This window comes from Bos indicus x Bos taurus, chromosome 13 (assembly GCF_003369695.1).
Source record: "Bos indicus x Bos taurus breed Angus x Brahman F1 hybrid chromosome 13, Bos_hybrid_MaternalHap_v2.0, whole genome shotgun sequence".
Classification (NCBI taxonomy): domain Eukaryota; kingdom Metazoa; phylum Chordata; class Mammalia; order Artiodactyla; family Bovidae; genus Bos; species Bos indicus x Bos taurus.
The window spans coordinates 29628773-29651715 of NC_040088.1; the positions used below are offsets into that span (position 1 = coordinate 29628773).

The window sequence follows — 22943 nt, forward strand, 5'->3', positions numbered from 1 at the left end:
GCGATTTGAACCCAGGACCCTCTGTCTAGAGCATGAGCTCCCAGCCCTGGGGACCCCCCCCCAACCCAAATCCCTTATAGCCTCCAGTCATTGGGTTGTGGCTTGCAGTCTTTGCTTTCTCATAGCAGAAGCCTCCTCCAGGCCCTGCAGCAATGTCCTCGGCCACTTTCCCAGGTATTCTCTTCAGACCAAGGCCGCCTTCCTGGTGGGGTGATCAAAGTTACCCCCTGTCCCAGCCCCCACCTGGTGCAGAGCTCCAGGTGAAGGGTGGAGCCTTCATCTGGATGGCTCCTCAGGGCTGTGTGCACCTCTCTCGTCCTCTGCCCTTCAGTGCCTGCCTGTTTAGAGTGACCCTTCTCTTATGGAGCACTTACCTGGGGCCATAATGCCATGTGAGGTCATTAAGGCTTCCTTTTTAAAGATAAAGAAATGGAGGCTCAGAGGAGTGATGAAGTAAAATGTGCTTTTACTAAACAGATGAAATCATTCCAGTGCTTGGCACTTCCCCAGAGATGGAATGCTGGGGTTCAGACGCAGGGAGCTTAACCAGGGGAGCCAGGGCTAGTTGGCATCTTGCATGTGTCAGCAGGTAAGTGGTTGTTGCTCTGTCCCATGCCCAAGTCACCCTCTCTCCCTTGTTCCTTATTCTCTCTGCCTACCCTCCTGTAGAGAGCTCCCTCCTCTCTCCTGGAGCTTCCAGACTTCAGTTCCACACAGTTCTGGCTTGGATCAAGGCTAAGGGTGCAACAGCTCAGAACTGGCCAAGTGTCCTGGTTGGGGTTAGGGCTTGCTGGGGACACAGAGGGTTCTGGTCCCCATCCTGAGTCCGGTCAGGGGCTTCCATCAAACAGGACTCCTTGCTGACCCCAGCTCTGGCCTCTGTTAGTAGAGGACACACCCCTCTAGGACCAGTTCTCTGCTGCAGGTTGGTGACTCTGCTGGAGTCTCCTGGCAGGGGATGGCCTTGTGTGAGGCCCCCACCTCTGTGATAACCCATTGGACTGCTGAGAGGGAGGAAAAAGGACAGCCGGCTAAGAGAAATCCCAGGCTCTGCAAAGAGTCTGTGTTGGGGAGAAAAGTAAATTCTTGAAGGGGAAATCTGTCCAGAAACTTTGTCCAGATGTTCTTTGGAATCCAGAGGTTTTGCAGGATGTGGGTTTGTCAGAGTGGGACAGGGGTGGTGTCCTTCCTGTCCTCTGTGTGTGTGTTCCAGTAAGGGGGAATCAAAGGGGCAGAGAGGGACTATCAGGATGGAAAGGAAAACCAAGAGTGACTTTCTATCTGGGTGACTCAATGGACATGAATTTGAGCAAACTCATGGAGATGGTGGAGGACAGAGGAGCCTGGCGTGCGGCAGTCCACAGGGTTGCAGAGTCTGACATGACTGACTGACTCAACAACAAGAACCAGAGGTCTGCCTTAGGAGATCTCCCCTTCCCCAGTCTCCCTGTCTTCTGAAGACCCTCCTAGACAGAGCTGACTGTCCGAAGGCCAGCGTTGGCTCTTGTCTGAAGGTCAGCGTTGGCTCTTGCAGTCACTCTCCTGCCCAGAACGTCAGCTTCCTCTCTGACCCTCTGAGGGAATGGCCTGTGGTCTAGGGGTCCTGCTTTCTCCCTGAGGTTGCCCTCACTTCTGGGGTTGCAACTCTTGCCCAGCCAGGCTCTTCTTCCTGGCACAGCCAGACTGGAGACCCCCACGAATTCACAGGGCACCAGGTTGCCTGCTGGGGGCAGCATGGGATTTGGGGGGTTAGGAATGTCCCTGCCCGCTGTTCATCTGATGTCCGCCAATTTGCATCTTTCCACTTTGTTGAAGGAGCCGCACCCTGTGTACCCTGATGTCCCGTGTGGGAGATCCAGCATCCATCCTAACCCCTTCCCTCCGCCGCCGGGGGACTTAGAGAGGGGAAGCGTAGAGACCAGGGGGTGGTTGGGAAATGAGACTTTATGTAGGAGGGTGGGGCGCGGTTTCGCGCTGTGGGGTCGCTGTCAACGTGGGAAGATGCTGCCGTGGACTTTCTCCTCCAGGATGGTCTCCACGCGCCTCCTCTGCGGGGGAAGAGGGGCTTGGGACCGGTGTGTAGGGAGGCGGGCGGGCGGGCCTTCCCTCCCGCCCTTTCCCGGGCTCTCGGGCACCTCTTGCCGGTCCAGGGGGTCTGGGATCCTCGTGGGCTTCAGCTGCGGCGGCAGGAACAGCTCCAGCCGGATGGCGGCGCGCGCGGACCTCTGGCACTGAATGAGGAGCGAGATCTCCTCCGCCTGCGGGATCGGGGTCGGGGCCGGGCTGTTGCGGAGCCTTAGCGACGACGGGTGCCCCCCCTGGCCTGTAGCACTCCCGTCCTGGCAGTTCCCCCCGCCCAGGCCCCGTCCCTGCCTCACCCGCATGCGGGCGTAGCGCAGCCGGAGCGCGCGGACTCGGCCGCGGGCCTCGGCGGCCTTAAGGACGCCGAGGAGCCGGTCCTGGCGCTGCGCGGGTGGCTCAAGCGGCAGCGTCCACGCACGCGAGTCCGGCATGCGGTACCCCACCTCCGCTGACTCGCACGGGAAGAGGCAAGTGGCCGCGCCCACGTCCTCCAGCAGGTCGCCGAAGAGCAGGTGGCTGTGGCGCTGCGCGGGCCGCATGGCCGCCAGCCCCTCCAGCGTGAGGGCCCAGCCCGGCTTGGGGGGCTCCGCCTGGGCGCGCCCCACGCGGGCCCCTGCTCCCTGCGCGCCCTTGTTCGCTCGCTCCCGCGGGCCCCTCCTCCTGGTCTCCTTCGCTGGCTCCGGCTGCATCCTCGAGCCTTGTGGAGGGAAGACAACATCCAGCCCTTGCCCCCCGCCTCTTTGGCCTGACCTGGACCCACCTTGGGCGCCCAGCTCCGGCCCCTCTGGACCCTGCGGAACCCACTTTAGGGCCTGGACCTCTGATCTCTGCACCTTTACCCCAACCTCGCACACGTCCCAGTCAGCTCAGCCTTCCTACTCACTCAGGCAGTCCGCTAGAACTTTCTCATCCACTCCCTTCGGGCTGTCTCTCTGTCTAGTGAGAAAAAGCTGAGACCCCTGAGTTGACCTCAAGCACTGACCAGGGGTGGAGACGGCTTGAGACTGCTCTGGATGAGGCTTGGTGGACACTCCCCATGCTGGGACCCTCTTTGTGTTTAGTCCCACCACCTGCGTTGGCCTTAGGCCCATCTGTTTTAGTGTTAGGGACTGGAGATACAGGTTGTGGGTCTTCCTTGTATCTGAACAGGCGACTCATGCTTTTCTGGGAGAGAGGTGTGTGTGTGTGTGTGTGTGTGTGTGTGTGTGTGTTTGATTTTCTTATGTGGGTCAGTTTGTCTGTAAGAGGTCTCACTTGTGTGCGGTGGAGGCTCAGAGTCCAGTGGACAGCTGGCTTGCTGTGGGGGAGATGCCATCCTCCCAGTCTGTCCCCTCTGGGTGTAGATGGGGTAAAGGAGATAGGGAGGTGGGGAGGGAGGGCCCACGAGGTGGGAAAGGGAAATACCCAGAAAGTCCCTTCAGGGCTCCTTTCCTCACCCAGCCCATCCCACAGACCCCAGGCCAGCTCCCGGCCCACACTGGGACAGAGGCTGACGGCCGCTCCTTCTCTCACCCCATCCTTAGCAGCGGGCAGTGGAGTGCCCCTAGCCCTTGCATCCCGTTCCCACACCCCATACTTTCCACCTTCTCGGATCTGAACCTCCAACTCAGCCCGGACTCTCAGGGACTTGTTGACGCGGTTGCTGGGTAACCAGGAGACCCGCCCCTCCCCCATGCCAGCGGGGGCGGGGCGACCCCTCGGAAGGTGCGCAGTTACAGCCTTGGTCCAAGAGCGAAGATGCCCTGGACACCTGCGCCGAGGGACTTCCCAGGTGTAAGGACCCTGGGGGAGATGACCACAGCTTTTCCAGACAGAGTGCGGGCTCTTTGTTTTCCGAGTAGCCCCAGAGCGCCCCAGGGCTGTGGGCTCAGCTTCCTGGCTGGAGAGCTGTCTGCTGGCCAGTTTTGGGGTTAAGGGGCGCAGCTCTGAGGAGACCTTCCAAGTTGAGCCCCTTTCCCCTCTACGTGGCCCTAGAGGCCTCCCACAGCAGAACACGGGGTTCTCCCCTCTCCCTGGGCAAGTTTGGGGTCTAGGGGTCTAAGACTAAGACTCAGGCTTTGATGAACCCTGAATCTCTGGGTCCTGGCTCCTAGATTCCTGTTATCTATGTATTTATGAGTTTTGTAACATTTTATAACTGATTCACTTAATTTGATTCTTTAATTTGTTCATGTACTCATCAATTTATTCCAGATTCATTAATCCATGGACTCATTCCAGTTTACCTTAGGCCAGAATTAGTGCATTAGGTCCATAATTTGTTCATGTATAGGTGGTTCCCACAGTGCTGACATGCCTCTCCCTTTTATTCTTGGTTGTCTACTTGGGCCCGTGGATGGTGCCCTTTGGGAGCTCATGACCTGAGCCCCTGAGGGGAGGGACTGTCTTGGCTTTGGAGGGGGGGTGGGTCTCAGCTGGGGTTCTGGCCTTTTGGAAGGAGGCTGTTGACCATTCCCATTGTTTTTTGAAAGTTTGCTCTGGCTTCCGGTGAGAGGGTAAACTCTGATTCGGTAGCCCCGTATCTCCAGAGCTGGCATGCCATCCACCCCCTTCCTGAAGCTGCATGGAACAGTCCATCCTTCCCACCCCCAAGTTATAAGAAGCTGTCCCTGGGACTTTCCCCTTCCTGCTGCTGGGCTGGTTCCTTTAGGATAGGGCTTCCCTGGTGGCTCAGATGGTAAAGAATCCGCTTGCAATGCAGGAAACCTGGGTTTGATTCCTGGGTTGGGAAGATCCCCTGAAGAAGAAAATGGCAACCCACTCCAATATTCTTGCCTGGAGAATTCCATTGGCAGAGGAGCCTGGTGGGCTACAGTCCGTGGGGTCACAGAGTCAGACAGGACTAAGCGACTAACAAACACACTAGGCCTTGGGATTCAGCTTCACCTGGGGGCTGCTGCTGCTGCTTTTTAAAAAAAGAATTTTGTTAGGGTGTACTTGATTTAGTGTTGTGTTAGTCTCAGGTGTACAGCAAAGCCATCAGTTATACGTATACATATATCCACTTTTTTTTTCTAAAGTGGTGTGTACGTGTCAGTCCCAATCTCCCAATTTATCCCCTCTTCCCCCCTTATTCCCTGGTAACCACAAGTTTGTTTTCTACATCCGTGACTCTACACCTGCTGGATTTTGAAGACAAACGTCTCTGGGCTCCAGAAGAAGCAGTGAGGGCTTAGGCAGGCTGACCTAGCAGGCTGCCTCCTTCAAGCAGTCCTCCTGGACATATGAAACCCAGGCTGGGACCACCTCTAGCCCTTACTTGGTGCTCCCCCGGGAGGGAGTTCTCTGAGCCAGAAGTCTGGGCCCTCTTCTCAGCTTCCCTGGGTCCAGGCCAGGGAGTTATGGTGTGGATGTGGGGTGTGGAGAATGGGCACAATCTCCTGCAAGAAGGGATTCCCTCTGTTTTTGTAGGACTGAGAACCTTGGACACTCTCTCCTGATTCCCGAGGGGGCCCGATGCTGGCAGAGCTCACATTCCTGAGTGGAGCTTCTTCCTGCTTCTCCACCATCTTCCCTACTCTCCTGGGATGGGAGGTGCTCTCGCTGTCTGGGCCAGCCACTGTGAGATACCCTGCCACATCTCCTGCTTGTTTCTGTGTCTAGGTCTTGTGTTTGTCAAGGGCAGATGGAACTGCTGAGGTCTAAGGCCTGAAAATAAAACTTGGAAATAATATTAATAAGTATTATTAAATGGCTGCAAAATTTAACATGATATTGCAAACCTACAATTCTCTGTCACTGTATGTAAATATTAAGAAGTTAAGATCACAAGGGAAAAGTAATATTTTATGAAGAAGCCCAGAATTATGAAAATCCTTTTACCTTTTAACAGCACAATTAGTCTGGTGACTGAATTCCCTGGGGATGGCTGAATTCCCTGGAGGCTACCAGCAACTGTGCTTTGATTCCTGTGCCCTGCTCAGGGGTGGTGAGACATGTGGGGACCAAGGGGCAGCAGCCAGTGTGCCATCTGGTGTTGATGGGCCTGGGGCCCTGGCGCAAGAGTGAGGTGTTTGTGGGTATCAGTGGCACTTTGGGACCTGTGTCCTGCCCCAAATGCCTGTGACCTCCACGTGCATCCCTGGTCAGGCTGTCACTTGTGGACGTCGGTGCTGTCATTTGTGGAAGTTGTGTGTCTTGGGCTATCCCTGGTGCCCCTGTGTGTTCTGTTTTGCCTGTGTGTGGTGTGTGTGTTTGGGGTTGTCTTGCTTTGAGGCAAATGCTCACGTGTTCCCTGCTGCCCCACCTATGACACATACATTTTGTGTCTCATCCTGGCTATGCAGGGGTCCAGGAAGACAAGGCCATTTCCTGGGCCAGCCCCCTTTGTGAGAACACTCCAGAGTCCAGCGCTGGGGGGCTGCCATCTCCAGGGGATGTCATCAGCACCCCAGCCTGGCCACCCGCCACCCTGTCCTTGGACTGAGACTGCCCTGTGAGGGGCCGGATGTCAGCCTGCAACCACCCTCTGTGCTTTCTCCATCTGATTCGCCTTCCTGGGAGGTCTGTCCAGACCGGAACTCACATTCAGCCTCACAGCAGCCTTCTACTCAACCCCTACCTCACGCTGAAGGCCATTAGGAAATGCATCTCCAGAAGCTGGCGGCCAGGTGGGCCCAGACAGTGGGGGGTGGAAGGGGATTGGCTACTCAGACCTTGGGGAGTCCAGTTCAGTTGGGGAGGCTGCAGGAGGCTGAGCCCCCCTGGCTTCCTGCCCTGCCGGGCTCCCACGGGCTTCAAGCTTCGCCTGGAGAATGTGATGCATGTACGTGTCCCGGGGGTGTCTGAGGCCTTGATCTGTTTCTTCTCCCGTGTCTACCATGTGCTTCACATGCACCCTGGTATGGGTTTGCGTGGCTGTGGCCCATGTGTTTGTGGGTCAAAGATGTCTGTGCATCTCTGAGCACGTAGCTGTGTCTGTGCATTTCCCCGGGTGCCTGTATGGGCATCTTTGTGTGTGTTTGTGAGTCTTTGTGTCCTGATTGCCTTTGTGGTTGTGCCCTGTGTCTCCACATGTGTCCCTGAGTTGACTGCAGTGAAGATCTAGAGAGAAATCCTGGGACAGCTTGGGATGCTGAGTCCTAGGGTATCTGCTCTGTCCTCTCCTGATTCGCCAGGTATCCTAGCAACGTTGCTGCCAGTTGCCTAGCAACCAGGTCCCCATCCTTGGAGACACATGCTCCAAGCAGGGTCCAGGCTGTGTGGGCAGAACCTGGGTAGGAAGAACGACCCCATGATTGGGTAGAGCTGGCAGTTCTGCTCAGGGGTCACCCGTATGACATGTGACCCCAGTGCTGGGAAGGAGGCATGTTCAGTGGTGGTGCTGGGGGCCAGGCTGTGAGGGAATGACGCCCAAATGTTTCTCTGGGACTCAGCTGTGGCAGAGTTGCCCTTGGTGGGCCTCTAAGTGGCAGACAGACCTGGGTTTGAACCCTGTCTCTGCCATTTCGACAGGTGGCTTCATACTGCTGAGAAGCTGAGGCTTACTTCTCTTGTGGGCACACAGGGATGCTGAGAGCAATGGTCAGGGGTAGTGGGGATGGACGAGCTTGTGCTCATGATGGGCTTGGCACACAGGAGGCCCAGGGGCACACTGGACAGTCAGACATCCTGCTTGTTTATGAGGTTCTGATCTGCTAGGGGCTGGCTGGGCAGGGGCCCTGCCATGTATTCACCCACATGCCAGCCCACTCTGGCTCACCAGCCCTGGGAGCCTAGCTGAGGGGCAGTGTTCTGGGCACTGAACTCCAGCCAGGGCAGGTCCAAGTCCATGCAAGTCCCTGTCTCTGTGTGAGACAAGACTCCATGTCTGTCTGTCTGTGTCCGTCCCCCTGAGTCTCTGTTCCGTGTTTTTGTATGTTTCTGTGTGTCCTTGTGTGTCTGTCCCCAAGTCCCTGTGTGTCTTTGTGTGTGTATGTGTGTGTGTGTGTGCACGTGGCCATGTGTCTGTGTTCTGTGTGCAGCTGTATTCTTGTGTCCGTGTGTCCAAGCCTGGCTCTGTTCATCTCTGAGGGTGTACCCTGGTCCTCGCATCTGTCCTCCGCCAGCCTGGGGCCCCCTCCTCCAGCCTGCACGGCCCCTCCCGCTGTGGAGCTGCAGCCTCCTCCCCTCCCCCAGCTCCGCACCAGGCTGCTGCGTCTGGTCTGGCGTCTGAGAAGGAGCAGGAGCAGCTGCCACTGTGCGGCAGCCACAGCCCCATCCGGACCCAGGGCTGAGTCAGGCAGGCGCTCCGAGCCCTGCTCTGCTGTTGGCCAAGGGAGTCAGGGTCTCTGGGGTCCCAGCTTCCACGGAGGTTACCGAGGTAAGACTGAGCCGCTGAGGGCTGGTGTGGAGGGGACCCAAGGTGGCTGCGGCTCTCAGGCAGGGCTGGGGAGGGGCGGGTGGAGGCCCTGCGCTAGTTGCCCTGTGTCCTGTGTTCCAGGTGTTTCTGGGTGTGTCTTCGTTGCTTTTGTGCCTGCATGTGCACGAGGGTGGGTTTGTGTGTGTGTGCGCACTATGTGTCCGTGAGCCCCTGTGGCTGGACATTTGTCCCTGGTGTAACCACCTCCACGCACACCGTGAGAGAACCGCAGGCCAGCTGAGACTGTGTCCCTGAGTGTGCACATGTCGCCTGTGTTTGCGTGTCCCTGTCTGGGCATACACGTTTGCATGTCTCCAGCTGCTACTGTGTGTGTGTGTGTGTGTGTGTGTGCGCGCACATACGTGTATCTCCACGTCTGTGGCCTGGGGCTGGGTAGGTGTGGGGTGCTGTGCTCACGTGTCCCTGTGCTTTCCCAGGGCTTTTTGTGCGGGGTGTTGGCATGGAGTCCCTCTTCCCTGCCCCGTTCTGGGAGGTCCTCTACCAAGAGCACCTGCAGGGCAACCTGTCCCTCCTGAGCGCCAACCACAGTCTGCTGCCCCCTCACCTGCTGCTAAACGCCAGCCATGGTGCCTTCTTGCCCCTTGGGCTCAAGGTCACCATTTTGGGGCTCTACCTGGCCGTGTGCATCGGGGGGCTGTTGGGAAACTGTCTCGTCATGTACGTCATCCTCAGGTAAGCTGGGTGTCCCCCCCTCCCCCAAGTTAACTGCAGGTGAGTCCTGGGCAGCTCCAAGGGGCATAAAAAGGGCCTGCTCTGGGTGGGTCTGGCAGGGGGGCTCTGCCCCTCCCCCTTCAGTTCCTGGTCACCCTGTCACTGGGCAGGGTCAGTCCTTAGGCCCTGGGTGCTCAGTTCCTCGGGGTGGAGGCGCCTGACTCGGGGAGGGGGTAGTCTGGGTGAGGGAGGAGGTGCCACTCTGCCCCAGATGGTGTGTCACCCTGACTTCTGAGAGATGACTTCCAGGTCTCAGCCATGGGCCAGGCTCCTGGCCAAGCTGCTGAGCGAGTATCTCATGGGCCCCCCAGTGATCCCAGGAGGCACCTCTTGTCAGGGTGATCCAGGGCCCATGCCAGGGAGGTGCACGAAGACCCTTCCTCCAGCTCCAGGGCTGAGTTTACTGCTGGTGTCTGGGCTGGTTCCAGCATTTGCTGGTGCTCAGAGTGGGAATACTCATGGGGTCAAGAGTGACAGCCAAGCTGCTAGAGGACATCATAGGTGGCAGTGTGGGGGCAGCGTGGAAGGATGGCTGAGACAGCGTGAGAGCACAGCATGGGGAACCGGAGTGGTAAGGGCATGGGGAAAGAGTGTGGGGACAGGGTGGGAACAATGTGTGGGGATGGCATTGGGACTGCATGGAGTCACACATGTGTGTGTATGTGCATATATGTACATGCACATGTGAGCATGTGACTGACTGTTCACGAGTACATGCATGAGAGTGTGTGCACATCTGGGTGTGTGCATACTCAGTGTGTACTGCACCTTGTACATGCATCTGTGTGCATGGCTACAATACATGTGAGCACACACGTTTGTATGTGTGAGCATGGACACGAATGAGCTTGAACACATGCATGTGTGCACAGGTGAGTGTGCCGCACAGTGCAAGTACACATGACCTTGTGTCTGTATCTGTGTCCATATGTGTGCATGTGTTTGAGCATGCCCTTGTACGTTTGTATGTGCTGGTGTGTCTCACTTGTGCACTCAGACACAGACCTGCGAGGAGCAGCCGCCCCTCCCTCATTGCTGAGACCATGGTACCAGACTCACATGCCTCTTGTGGCTGGAGGGTTTGCTGTGGGTGAATGTGGCACCTGGGGGTGGGTTTGTCCCTTCTTTTTTTAATTGTATTTATTTAGCTGTACTGGGTTTTCGTTGCTGCACGCACTTTTTCCTCTAGTTGCAGCAAGTGGGGGCTACTCTCTAGTTGCGGAGCATGAGCTTCCCATTGCAGAGGCTTCTCTTGTTGAGGAGTATGAGCTCCAGGGCGCGCGGGCTTCAGCAGTTGCAGTGCACAGCTCAGTAGCTGCAACTCCTGAGCTCTAGAGCACAGGCTCAGTAGTTGTGGTGCAAGGGTTAGTTGCTCTGTGGCATGTGGAATCTTCCCTGATCAGAGATTGAACCCTTGTCTCCTGTATTGGCAGGTGGATTCTTTACCACTGAGCCACCAGGGAAGCCTGGCCCTGCTCTTTTTAAAGGCAATTTTTTAGAATAGTTTAGGTTCACAGCAAAATTGAGCAGAAAGTACAGAGGTTTCCCATATAGTCCCTGCCCTCTGGTCCCCAGGCCTAATCTCCCCCATTATCAACATCCCTCCCAGAACAGGACGTTTTCACGACTGATGAACCTACATCAACACATCATAATCCCCCCAAATTCATAGTTTGCGTTAGGTTTCCCTCTTGGTGTTATACTTTCTGTGGCTTTGGACAAATACATAATGATATGTATCTACAATTATGGGGCTTCTCAGGTGACTTAGTGGTAAAAGAACCTGCCTGCCAATGTAGGCGACGTAGGAGGTGTGGGTTTGATCCCTGGGCTGGGAAGATCCCCTGGAGAAGGAAATGGCAACCCACTCCAGTATTCTTGCCTGGAAAACCCTACAAACAGAGGAGCTTGGTGGGCTACAGTCCACAGGGTCACAAAGAGTTGGACACGACTGAGCTTGCACACTCATCTACAGTTATAGTATCATGCCAAATAGTTTCATTGCCCTAAAAATCCTCCTCAGCCTTGCTACCTCCCAACCCCTGGCAAACACTGATCTTTTTACTCTCTCCGTAGTTTTGCCTTTTCCAGAATGCTGGCATCATGCAGTCTGTAGCCTCTTAAGATTGGCTTTTTTTTCATTTAGCAATATGCATGTAAGTTTCTTCCATGTCTTTTCATGGCTTGATAGCTCATTTCATTTTATTGCTGAATAATATTCCATTTTCTGGATAAGCCACAGTTTATTTATCCATCCACCTACTGGAGGACATCTTGGTTGCTTCCAAGTTTTGGCAACTAGGAATCATGCTGCTGTGAACATCCATATGTAGGTTTTTATTTGGGTGTGTTTTCAACTCATTTGTGGAAATATCAAAGGGTAGGTGATGCTGCATCTTATGGAAAGAGTCTGCTTTGTAAGAAACTATCAATTGTCTTTCAAAGTGGCTGTACTGTTTCATGTCCTCACCAGCATTTAGTGGGTCAGAGCTCCAAATGCTGGTCATTCTAATAGGTATGTGGTGGTATCTCGTTGTTGTTTTAATTCCTATTTCTCTGATGACATATGAGGTGGAGCATTTTTTCATGTGCTTATTTGCTGTCTGTATATATTCTTTGGTGAGGTTCTGTTAAGGTCTTTGGCCCATTTTTTAACCAGGTTGCCTCTTATTGTTGAGTATTAGCAGTCCTGTATCAGATGTGTTTTTTGGCAAATCTTTTCTCCTGTCTGTGGCTTCTCTCCTAATTCTTCTGACTCACTTTTCCCTTTATCAGCTCTATGGCATTGAGAAGGCCATTTAGATCCTCTGAGCCTGAATATCCTCATGTACAGAGTGGGCATCAAACTAGCAGTTTTGAAATCTTAAATGAGATAAAACTCAAATGAAGAACTTGGCACAGGCATGTGCCATCATCATTATCATTGTTATTCTGTCATAATTAAGGCCTCTTTGGGATTATTCTTAATCCCTCTCTAAGATGCAGAACTAAACCCCAGATTCCTTCATGGTAGCCTAATAGACATGGAACCTTGTTGCCTCTGCTACCACCATCACCACCATCACCACCATCACCCCATCATCACTGCCACCAGTAAGAGTAGCAGCAGCAGCACCACTGCCATCACTACCACTACCACCACCATCACCACCACCACCATCACCATCATCACCACTATCACTGCCACCTCAGTTACCACCACCGTCATCACCACCACCACCACCATCACTATCATCACCACCATCACTGCCACCATCACCACTACAACCACCATCACCACCACCACCACCATCACTACCACCACCACCATCACCATCATCACCACCATCACTGCTACCACCACCACCACTACAACCACCATCATCACCACCACCGCCATCACTACCATCATTGCCACCACCACCATCACCATCATCACCACTATCACTGCCACCTCAGTTACCACCACCGTCATCACCACCACCACCACCATCACTATCATCACCACCATCACTGCCACCATCACCACTACAACCACCATCACCACCACCACCGCCATCACTACCACCACCACCATCACCATCATCACCACCATCACTGCTACCACCACCACCACTACAACCACCATCATCACCACCACCACTACCATCACCACCATCATTGCCACCACCACCATCACTGCCACCTCAGTTACCACCACCACCATTGCCCCACCATCACTGCCACCAGTAAGAGCAGCAGCAGCACCACTGCCATCACTACCACCACCATCACCACTACAACCACCACCACCGCCATCACCACCACTACTGCCATCACCACCACCATCACTGCCACCATCACCATCACTGCCACCATCACCATCACTGCCACCACCACCATCACTGCCACCTCAGTTACCACCACCACCATCACCACCATCACCCTCACCATCACTGCCACCGGTAAGAGTAGCAGTAGCAGCACCACTGCCATCACCACCACCACCACCGCCATCACCACCACAACCGCCATCACCATTACAACCACCATCACCACCACCACCGCCATCACCACCGCCACACCACCACCACCGCCATCACCATTACAACCACCATCACCACCACCGCCGCCATCACCACCACCATCACCATTACAACCACCATCACCACCACCACCTCCATCACCATTATCACCACCATCACTGCCACCAGTAAGAGTAACAGCAACAGCAGCACTATCACCACCACTGCCACCACCACCACCACCATCAGCATCATCACCATCATCACCACCATCTCCACCATCGCCCTACCATCACTGCCACCAGTAAGAGTAGCAGCAGCAGCACCACTGCCATCACTACCACTACCACCACCATCATCACTACAACCACCATCACCTACCATCACCACCACCACCACCATCACTGCTACCACCATCATCACCACTACAACCACCATCATCACCACCACCGCCATCACCACCACCATCACCACTATCACTGCCACCACCACCATCACTGCCACCTCAGTTACCACCACCGCCATCACCACCATTGCCCCCACCATCACTGCCACCAGTAAGAGTAGCAGCAGCACCACTGCCATCACTACCACTACCACCACCATCACCACTACAACCACCATCACCACCACAACCACCATCACCACCACCACGATCACCATCATCACCACCATTACTGCCACCAGTAAGAGTAGCAGCAACAGCAGCACTATCACCACCACTGCCACCATCACCACCACCACCATCAGCATCATCACCATCATCACTACCATCTCTACCACCATAATTACCACCATCATCAACACTACTACCATCACTACTCTCAGAACTGTTAATTCATTCAGCAGATATTAAGCACCCACAATTTCCCCAGCCCTGTGCCAAGTTCTTGGATACAATCAGACCCCATTAGCATCCATCCCCTTCCTGTCACCATTTTCTGTCTCAGTTGCTAAGCAACAGTGAGGCCTGGTTTAGTGTGCTCTTACAGATTCTGGAGTCCCTGGAAACCTTTGATGGTGGAAGGCCAGCATTTTGGTCCAAGAAGGGTCTTAGGGTAGCCTTAAAAGGGAGGAGGACAGGTTCTTTGTTTTATGAGTTCTTCCTCTGCTCTCATGCAGGGTCAGGCTTATACTGGTCTGCCCACACACTCATCTTTTCCAAAGCAGACCAGTCTTTAGTTTATGAACTGTTTTGTATACTGTAAGTACTTGAAAAATTTGTTAAAATATTTGCCTCCAGGCTCCATATCACTGGGCTGGGCCCAGGAGCCTACATTTTGACAGGGGTCAGAGTGGTTGCCCCCTGTGATGGCCAAGAAGAAGGGCCCCTTGCCCTTTGCTGCCAGGTCTCACAGGCCAAGTGAAGCCTTCTTTCCTCTCTGCAGACACACCAAGATGAAGACTGCTACCAACATTTACATCTTTAATCTGGCCCTGGCAGACACTTTGGTGCTGCTGACACTGCCCTTCCAGGGCACAGATGTCCTCCTGGGCTTCTGGCCGTTTGGGAATGCCTTGTGCAAGACAGTCATTGCCATTGACTATTACAACATGTTCACCAGCACCTTCACGCTGACTGCCATGAGTGTGGACCGCTATGTGGCCATCTGCCACCCCATCCGCGCCCTCGACGTCCGGACATCCAGCAAGGCCCAGGCCGTCAACGTGGCCATCTGGGCCCTGGCCTCCGTTGTCGGTGTTCCTGTTGCCATCATGGGCTCGGCACAGGTTGAGGATGAAGGTCAGTGCAGTGGCCTTTCCTCTCCAGCTCCCTGCTGCCCTGGCTCTGGGTGGCTCCCTCCCTGCCCACCTGCCCTGACTCCGCTCTTCTTCTTGCAGAGATCGAGTGTCTGGTGGAGATCCCCACCCCACAGGATTACTGGGGCCCTGTGTTTGCCGTCTGCATCTTCCTCTTCTCCTTCATCATCCCCGTGCTCATCATCTCCATCTGCTACAGCCTGATGATCCGGCGGCTGCGTGGCGTCCGCCTGCTCTCAGGCTCCCGGGAGAAGGACCGGAACCTGCGGCGCATCACACGACTGGTGCTGGTGGTGGTGGCAGTGTTCGTGGGCTGCTGGACGCCTGTCCAGGTCTTTGTGCTGGTCCAAGGGCTGGGTGTCCAGCCGGGCAGTGAGACCGCAGTGGCCATCCTGCGTTTCTGCACAGCTCTTGGCTATGTCAACAGTGGCCTCAACCCCATCCTTTATGCCTTCCTGGATGAGAACTTCAAAGCCTGCTTCCGGAAGTTCTGCTGTGCATCAACCCTGCGACGGGAGATGCAGGTGTCCGACCGCGTGCGCAGCATTGCCAAGGACGTGGCTCTCGCCCACAAGACCGCCGAGACAGTGCCGCGGCCAGCATGACTAGGCGTGGACCTGCCCATGGTGCCTGTCAGCCCGCAGAGCCCATCCACACCCAACACAGAGCTCACACAGGTCACCGCTCTCTAGGCTGACGCACTGTCACTGTGCACTACCAGACTCCATGGCTTGCCCTGTGGCCTCGGAGGGTCTGCTGCCATCATGGGACAGGTCAGAGCAGGACGGCCGCCCTCAAGGCCCTGGTCCTACTAGTGCAGGGCAGGGGGCAGATGCGTGGACTCAGCTGCCTGCCAGAGGTGCGCTGGCATTGTCAAGCCTCATGGACCCTTCTGGTCTCTCCCTCAACATCTTGCTGTGGATGGACACACACCTGGAGGTGTAACTGCAGCTGTACAGACCCATGCGTCCTCACGCTGTGTGCTGTCTGCTGGGAGCCTTGCAGTGTCTCCTCTGGGCAGCTGGACAGGCACGGGGCTGCCTGGAGAGTCCAGCGGGCATCCCCGGGCAGTGGGACTTGTTCTGAGAGTGGAACTTCCTTTGGAGGTTTCTTGGCAAGCCTGTTTCCTCCAGAACACATGAACCATTGCACCGCAGACATGGCTGTTCAGGTGTGCGAGGTGCCCAGGAGGACCACTGCAGGCCTTTGTCATTTGTGGAGCAGCCCTTGTGCCTGGTCTCAGCTGCAGGGAGTGGGGAAGGCTTGGTGGTGATCTTTCTGGTGTGCCCGGGCCTCCCTCAGCCCCCCTCAGCCTCCCCCTCAGATCCCTCGTTTCAGACTCCATCCGAGGTCAGCGGCTGTGCAGCCAGCAGAAACCTCTGCCCTGTCTGTTCTGGTGGCCTTGGAAGGATGGTAGTGGGCCAGGTTCTGCTCTGCATCCCCAGTGACTGATCACTACTTCATTTTCAGGCCTCCATGTGTCTGTGGGGGACCTTCCTACTGTTACAACTTGTCTTAAGCAGTGCCAGTTAGAGGACAGCTTCGTATGCAGAGCTGGTAGGAGAGCTGGGGCAAGGCTGCAAGGACTCTCTGGGCCGTGGGGACCCTGCCCACCATGGCCACCTAGAGAAGCACCCTCCAGGTCTGTAGATGAAGCCTGTAGGTCAGTGACTCGGCAAAGGCTCTCCATGCAGACTGGCTGCTGAAACAGCTGCCAGGTGAGCTGCAGACCTGGCCAGGTGACCTGAGGCAGAGAGGGGGCGATGCTGACTCTGGACTGGCCTCTCGTGCTTTGGGGTTCTGGGCCCTGTGGGGTTGTTCCTGGGGAGGGTGGGGCTCTCTGTGCCGCCAGCAGCGAGAGGCTGGGAGGACCAGAGCCACTACAACTGTGGCGTTTTCTCACCAATGCTGAAAGATGTGTCAGCCTGTTCCTGTGTAACATGTCTCTGTGTATCTGTGCATGCCGAGAGTGTGATTTCCCCTGCATGTAAACTGCCCTGAACTGTCTCCAGGGTCATGACAGAGGGTCAGAATAAACCCCTGCATGCTGGTCAGAGCGCTCTGCCCACAAGGTGTTTCTGACCCTGCGGGGGGGTTTGGGAGTAGCTTTTCTGGGGTTGGGGCATGGGATGCCAACCTGCTCCTCACCTGCCCAGGCTCTGTGTGTGACGACGGTCTTCCTGGGAGGCCTCCACTCTGGGAAGGGGTCGAATAGTGCATGATGTGCTGGGACCTGTCTCCTTTGCTTCAGCACAGAGTTGCTCCCCAAACAAGTACTGACTCTGTGCCGCTGCAGCCAGTGGTTCCTGTGGATCAAGTTGGTGGGCAGTTCCCCACAGGGGGCCGGGTTCTCTTCACCTGCATTTAGTCTTAGCAGACCCCCACCTCACTCTCGAAGGTGGCTCCAAGGTAGTTTGATGACAGACAGACAGCACTGCTCCTTTGGTGGCCCTGAGATTCAAAGATCCTCCTGGTCCTTGCAATGGCCCAGTACCACGCAGGCTGAACCTCGGGCAGAGAGCCCTGTCAGAGACAGGGCTGGATGGCAGTGCTTGGGCACAGGCAGAGGGGCCAATGTCTGGTTTTGCATATGTTTTAATGTCAAGCAAATAGCAGTTAACACAAAATTTTAGCAACAGAGTAAAGTTTAGGAGGGAGGAGCCACTCATTGGGTGTTAGCGAGGGGGCACTTAGGTCCCCGCGGAGGTGGCGGCTCCGGGTAGGCCCCTGGAAGCTGCGCTGATCCTGCCTACTAGGCCCACGCCACAGCGATCGGATCGTCTGCGCTCGTCCCAGTCCTGGGGGCGCTGAGGGGTCGGCCAGGAGCCCGAGGGGCCTCGGAAGGGGAGGGGGAGCCCTGGCTCGCTCGCTCTCCCCACCTGCACCCCGACCTCACCTCGGTTCCCCCACCTTCCTCCAGCCCCACCCGCCCTCCCAACCTCCCCCCAGCCTGCATCCGCACCTCCGCCCGGTCCCTGCCTCGCCCCCACCAGCTGGGTAGGGTCAGTCCCCCAGCCTCTGCGAGCCTTGGTTTCCTTGCTTGCGCAGAAGGCACCGCAATCCTCCTCACGGGATTGTCGGGGAAGGCGGGACTGGGGAAGGGTCAGCTGATGGGCTGGACCGGGGAAGCTGCGGGCTCACCTGGCGCTCCGGACTTTGACCACCAGGGGCGCTGTGGCCCGCGGAGACTCTACCCACTAGCCCTGCCGGGCGGTGCTGGGCCGGGGTCCCGGCAATGGGGCCGGGTGGCGGGGACGGTTGTCTGGGGACTGGAGGAGAGGACCAGTTCTCTATGGGACCAGGAGCCCAGAGCGTGGGGACACCCCCTCCCCGCTCCCCAGCCCGTCTCTGGCGTCACGGTGGAGCGGGGGGGGGGCGGCATTTTCCTCGGGGGTCCGTAACTCACTCTCCCCTCCCTCTATCTTGGTTGGCTCCCCCACCCTTGGTGTCTGGCGTGAAGACCCTCCCTCCTATCGGCTGGGCGGTTCCTGTGGGCCGCCTGGCCGGCCCGATCCGCCTCGGCTGTGGGAGTCGAGGGGCCACCTCGGGGAACAAAGAGTGTGGGGTCCGCTGAGGAGGCTTGGTTGGCCCCTCCAGTGCTGAGGAGATGTTCTGCTGTGGACGGGGAGGGAGACCCTCCGCGGCGCCCCTCCCCCGTGCTCCCGCCGGCTTCCCGCTGACACAGCCCGGCCCACGCCCTCCGTGTTCCCGCTGAGCGCATTTACACCTTGGGGCGCCGCTGGGGTCTCAGCTGGGGTGTGGGAGTCTCAGTTCTCCTCTCAAGGAGCTCACAGGGCGCAGGATGAGCGCAGACGAGGTAATTACGGCTGCTGCTTGGAGAGGTGTGACTGCGAGGCTGTGAGGAAGCCGATCTTCCTGGAGAACAGCTGGTTCTTCCTGGAGAGGCTGGGAGCTGGTGGAGGCTGGAGAAGGTCACAGCCCCTGAGTGTGTGTCGGGGGGGACTTGCGGACTCGCTTCTAAGGAGCAGAAAGTAGCGGAGTGGCTTCCCAGATAGGCCTTGATGGTGTGGAGGTTCCCCCCTGGCTGTCTCTCCGATGCTGCCCTGGAGACCCACCTGGTGCCATGTGTGGGAGATGCCCGAGCTGCCTGTGGACAGTCCACCTGGCCAGGAAGTGAGGCCTCTTGCCAGTGGCCTGTGAGGAAGCCGCTTCTCCAGCCGCAGTTCAGCCTTCTGGTGCCTGGGTCCTCAGCTGAAGTCCTGCCTGAAATCTCAGGAGAGACCTTGAACTGGAACCAGCTGAGAGCTGCCCTGGGGTTCCTGACCCACATTCTTTGTGAGCGAATAGAGTTGCTCTGAGCTGCTAATTTTGGGGGAAATTTTGTCATCAAGCAGTAGCTTCTAATACGGTGTGGTCGGGAAAATGAGAGGATGGAGGTAACCGCTGACCTGTTTCAGGCTGGAGGGCGGTGGTGTGCCTGAACTGTTTCACATGCCTGGGTTGGGGGAAGTGGGTACGCACCCTGGTAGCCACCTCATGGGGTGTCGAAAGGTGGGGCCTGCTTGCCAGCTGGACAGACCTGCCAGAGCCATATCACAAGGACCAAAGACAACCTGAGGCCCCACAAGGGCCCAGGTTACTGGGTTCCAGGCAGGCAACTCACAGAATGGTAAAGCTGGAGCCCCAGGCATGGGAGCACCTGGGGGCTTTGGGGCTGAGAGTAGGGGGTCTGGCCAAGGCCCACCAAGGCTGTCTTCAGAGACCTGCCGTGTCCCCCTCCCCAGTGGCAGAAATGGTCTCTGAGTGGCCAGTCCATGAGTGTTCCACTCCATCCCCAGACTCAGCACAAGTCTGCCCCTCAGGCCACACGTCAGGGAGGAAAGGGTCCAGGTGCCAGCCCTTCTAGGTTACAGATGCCCCCTGTTATTGGTGGGGTCCAGAAGTCCTGGCAAAAGAGCCTTGGGTCCCATAGCAGGACAGTAGGGGGTCACAGTCAATGGTGCAGAAAGCACAAGGGGCATGGGGTGCTTGGGGGCCCCTGAACCCTCATCTGGGAGCCAGAAAGGGATGCAGCACAGGCCTCATGGTGGAATGTCACCTGGGTTTCAGGCTGTGAGAGCTTCGTGGCCTCCTTCGATGTGTGTCTTTGGCTTCTGCAGCAACCCCTGACTTTAGAAAAGACCCTGATGCTGGGAAGGATTGAAGGCAGGAGGAGAAGGGGATGACAGAGGATGAGCTGGTTGGATGGCATCACCGACTCAATGGACATGAGTTTGAGCAAGTTCCGGGAGATGGTGAAGACAGGGAAGCCTGGCATGCTGCAGTCCATGGGGTCTCAAAGAGTTGGACACAACTGAGCGATTGAACAACAACCTGGCTTTGTTGCCTGAGGTGTCCCCCAGGATATCTGTTGTGCCAGGATCATCTCCTGGGGTAGGCAGGGTAGGGGGAGGGTTTGGTAAGACCCGAATCCCCACACCTGACTGCCCAGGGGCTGTCCAGGGGGCAGAGTCACAGGACTAGAAGGTCCATGGCCCTCTCTGCAGGCTCAGTGGCCAGGCTTCATGGGTGTTTCTTTGTCTGGAGGAAATAATGATAGAGGGTGAACAGTGGGATGGTCCTTGAAAGGCACAGAACCTTTCTACTGTCTGCAGGCCATGAGGGGGGCGCTTATGCCCCCTGGCACCGACATGCGGTGCGGAGGCTCTTCCGGAAGCTGTGATCCAGGAAGGCATAGAGGAAGGGGTTGAGGCAGGAGCTGGTGTAGCTGAGGCTGGTGACCACATAGGAGACGATGATGACCAGCGGTGTCTGGGGCAGGTCTGTGGTCAGGGCCACAATTGAGGCCAGGTGGAAGGGCGTCCAGCAGAGCAGGCCCACAGCCAGCACGGCCAGGACCAGGAGGCTAACCTTCCGCTTGGCCTTGCCCAGAGCCTTGGCTCCGGAGTGGAGCCGCAGGGCCCTTAGCCTCCGCAGCAGGTCTGCGTAGAGCACGCAGAGGGTGCACATGGGCACCACGAAGCCCAGCACCAGCGTGTAGATGCGGCTTGCCTGGAACCAGGCCCTCTCGGGCCGCGGGAAACTCAGCCCACAACTTGTGACCTGCAGCTCATTGTTGTACACGCCTGCGAAGGTAAGGAAGGGCAGCACTGCGACTGTGACACCCAGCCAGACGCACAGGCTGGCGACCTTCGCCCTGCGGACGGTGCGCCGGGGCATGCGGCGGGAGCGTGCCGTGGCCAGAACCACCAGGTAGCGGTCTATACTCATGGCGGCCAGGAAGTAGACACTGGAGAAGATGTTGCAGTGGTCAATGGCCAGCACCAGCTTGCAGAGCACCTCCCCAAAGGGCCAGCGCTGCAGCAGGTGCTCAGCAATATTGGTGGGCAGCACCAGCGTGAAGAGCCCGTCGGCGATGGCCAGGTTCAGGATGAACACGTGGGTCACTGTCTTCATCTTGGGAGCCCTCAGGATCACACAGATGACGGCTGCGTTGCCCACCAGCCCCACGGCACAGATGACAGAGTATACCACCGGCAGCAGCACGTAGAGGGCAGGCAGCGGCTCGGGGAAGGTGGCATTGTGTCTGGTGCCATTGTCCCATGAGAGGCCGGTGCCTGTGCTACCTGGGCAGGGGGAGCTTGTGCTTTCCAGGCCTTCCAGCCCAGTGGCCTCCATCATGGGGCGAGGCCGTAACGGTTTGTGACCTGGAAGGTGGGAGGTGCTTCCAAGCTGGGGTTCTGGGCAGGGGCCTCCTTGGGCTGGATCTTGAGAAAGAAAGAACCAGAATCTCTGGGACCTGACTGTCAGCTTGGAACAACAGGTGCCTCAAGTTTTCTGGCTGAGGCTGTGGCCCCTTTGCCAGGGTCATGGGCACATGGGATCTCTCTCCACCCTGTCCAGTGGCCTCAGAGAGCTTGGGCGGGTGCTGGGGATACCTTCTCCTGGGCAGCGCTTCTAGCTGATCAAGCTCCCTCCCCAAGCCCCTTCCCTGTTGCAGAGGCTGCCAATAACCCTTCTGGGAAGGGCGGTCTCTGATCTGCCTCCACCCCAGCCCCTGCTGACCACATCTCTCAGAAGGGGAGGGCTTGGGTTTGCCCCCAACCCCAGCCCCTGTCCCAGCCACACCCAGAAGCACAAGCTACTCAAGGCAGGCCTTTGGAAAATGCACCTCCCAGTATACCCCTGGCCCCCTTGGATGGGGAGTCCTGGAGCGGTACCCTCCCAGTCACACTGTAGACCCTCCATGTGTGGCCATCTGCACTTTTACTCACTGACCTGTTCGGAGACACGTGGCTGGAAGTTGGTGTCCTTGGTGGGCACTGGTGGTGGCCAGTTCAGGCAGCATCAAGGGTGGACGGGGGAGGTGTGGCTTCCACTGATGGACCCCAGTCAGGGTCCCAGACCGTCCTTAATCACCTGGGGAGTTTTCAGGACCTGCTCACTGGCAGCCTCAGCAGTAACTGGCTTCCCGCAAGGTTTCTAGCCCGATGGCAGCGCAGCGCTGCTGCATCAGTGAGGGAGAGAGGGAGGGAGGGAGGGAGGGAGGGAGGGAGGGAGGAGGGGAGGGGGGAAGGAGTGGGGAGGAAGGCGGTTCGGCTGGCTGTTGTGGAGCCCTGGGTGGGGGAGCCGAGGCAGCGCTCTCATTCCCAGGATCACTGTGGGGCTCACTTGTCTGATTGGACTCTCCAGTGGGCGGCCCTGGGGTGTGTGTGTGCACGAGTGTGCACGTGTGTCGGGAGGTGTGCGTTGCAGGGGCCTCCTGGCATGGGTGGGTCCGCGGGCTCCTGTGAGCTCATCTGTGTCTCTGTCTGTGGGTCCCTGTGGGCCTTGGCACCCTTTCCTGTATGTGTGTGTATCTCGGTGGGTCTCGTGTCTGACCTCGTGAGTGTGCATGTCTGTGTGCGTGGGCTTTCTGCGCTGATCTCTGTACCTGTGTTTGAGAGAGTCTGTTTAGGTCCCTGGCTGGGTGTGGGGGTCGGGGGTTCTGTGGGCCTTCACATGGGTATAGAATCTGTGGCCCACACACAACCCAGCCTCTTTTCTGTTGTTCAAAGAGGAACGTGTGCATGTGAACAACCTCG

At 57.0% G+C, this 22943-nt stretch overlaps 3 protein-coding genes across 7 annotated transcripts; 1 reads left to right on the forward strand and 2 right to left on the reverse strand.

The window, feature by feature from the left end:
• Nucleotides 1–132: 132 nt before the first annotated feature.
• OPRL1 (opioid related nociceptin receptor 1) lies at nucleotides 133–16954 on the forward strand. 5 transcript variants are annotated; one of them, XM_027559229.1, is made up of 6 exons: nucleotides 133–589; nucleotides 5494–5643; nucleotides 6369–6692; nucleotides 8860–9115; nucleotides 14526–14881; nucleotides 14980–16954. In XM_027559229.1, exons 3-6 carry the CDS (start codon nucleotides 6530–6532, stop codon nucleotides 15501–15503), a joined length of 1299 nt encoding a protein of 432 aa, XP_027415030.1. In that variant the 5' UTR covers nucleotides 133–589; nucleotides 5494–5643; nucleotides 6369–6529; the 3' UTR covers nucleotides 15504–16954. The 5 variants fall into 5 exon arrangements, with proteins under 5 accessions (XP_027415030.1, XP_027415029.1, XP_027415028.1 ...); XM_027559228.1 differs by lacking the exon at nucleotides 133–589 and having other exon boundaries at nucleotides 5142–6692; XM_027559227.1 differs by lacking the exons at nucleotides 133–589; nucleotides 5494–5643; nucleotides 6369–6692 and adding an exon at nucleotides 7999–8383.
• LKAAEAR1 (LKAAEAR motif containing 1) lies at nucleotides 563–4777 on the reverse strand. Its single transcript, XM_027559245.1, has 2 exons — nucleotides 2136–4777; nucleotides 563–2048 (listed from the first exon to the last, which is right to left on the reverse strand). The coding sequence occupies exons 1-2, from the start codon at nucleotides 2769–2771 to the stop codon at nucleotides 1989–1991; spliced, it is 696 nt and encodes a 231-aa protein (XP_027415046.1). The 5' UTR covers nucleotides 2772–4777; the 3' UTR covers nucleotides 563–1988.
• Nucleotides 16955–20164: 3210 nt separating the features above from the next.
• Nucleotides 20165–21622, reverse strand: NPBWR2 (neuropeptides B and W receptor 2). The gene has a single exon (XM_027558179.1). The coding sequence runs from the start codon at nucleotides 21538–21540 to the stop codon at nucleotides 20530–20532; it is 1011 nt and encodes a 336-aa protein (XP_027413980.1). The 5' UTR covers nucleotides 21541–21622; the 3' UTR covers nucleotides 20165–20529.
• Nucleotides 21623–22943: the final 1321 nt, after the last annotated feature.

Bases quoted from the DNA above. Each gene is read 5' to 3' on its own strand.
- LKAAEAR1 (XM_027559245.1), bottom strand. From the start codon at position 2,771: ATGCAGCCGGAGCCAGCGAAGGAGACCAGGAGGAGGGGCCCGCGGGAG. The intron at 2,049-2,135 runs GTGCCCGAGAGC...CTTCCCCCGCAG, and splicing joins ACCCCCTGGACCGGCAAGAG to AGGAGGCGCGTGGAGACCAT.
- OPRL1 (XM_027559227.1), top strand. From the start codon at position 8,023: ATGTGTCTGTGTTCTGTGTGCAGCTGTATTCTTGTGTCCGTGTGTCCA. The intron at 8,384-8,859 runs GTAAGACTGAGC...GTGCTTTCCCAG, and splicing joins CTTCCACGGAGGTTACCGAG to GGCTTTTTGTGCGGGGTGTT. The intron at 9,116-14,525 runs GTAAGCTGGGTG...TCCTCTCTGCAG, and splicing joins GTCATGTACGTCATCCTCAG to ACACACCAAGATGAAGACTG.
- NPBWR2 (XM_027558179.1), bottom strand. From the start codon at position 21,540: ATGATGGAGGCCACTGGGCTGGAAGGCCTGGAAAGCACAAGCTCCCCC.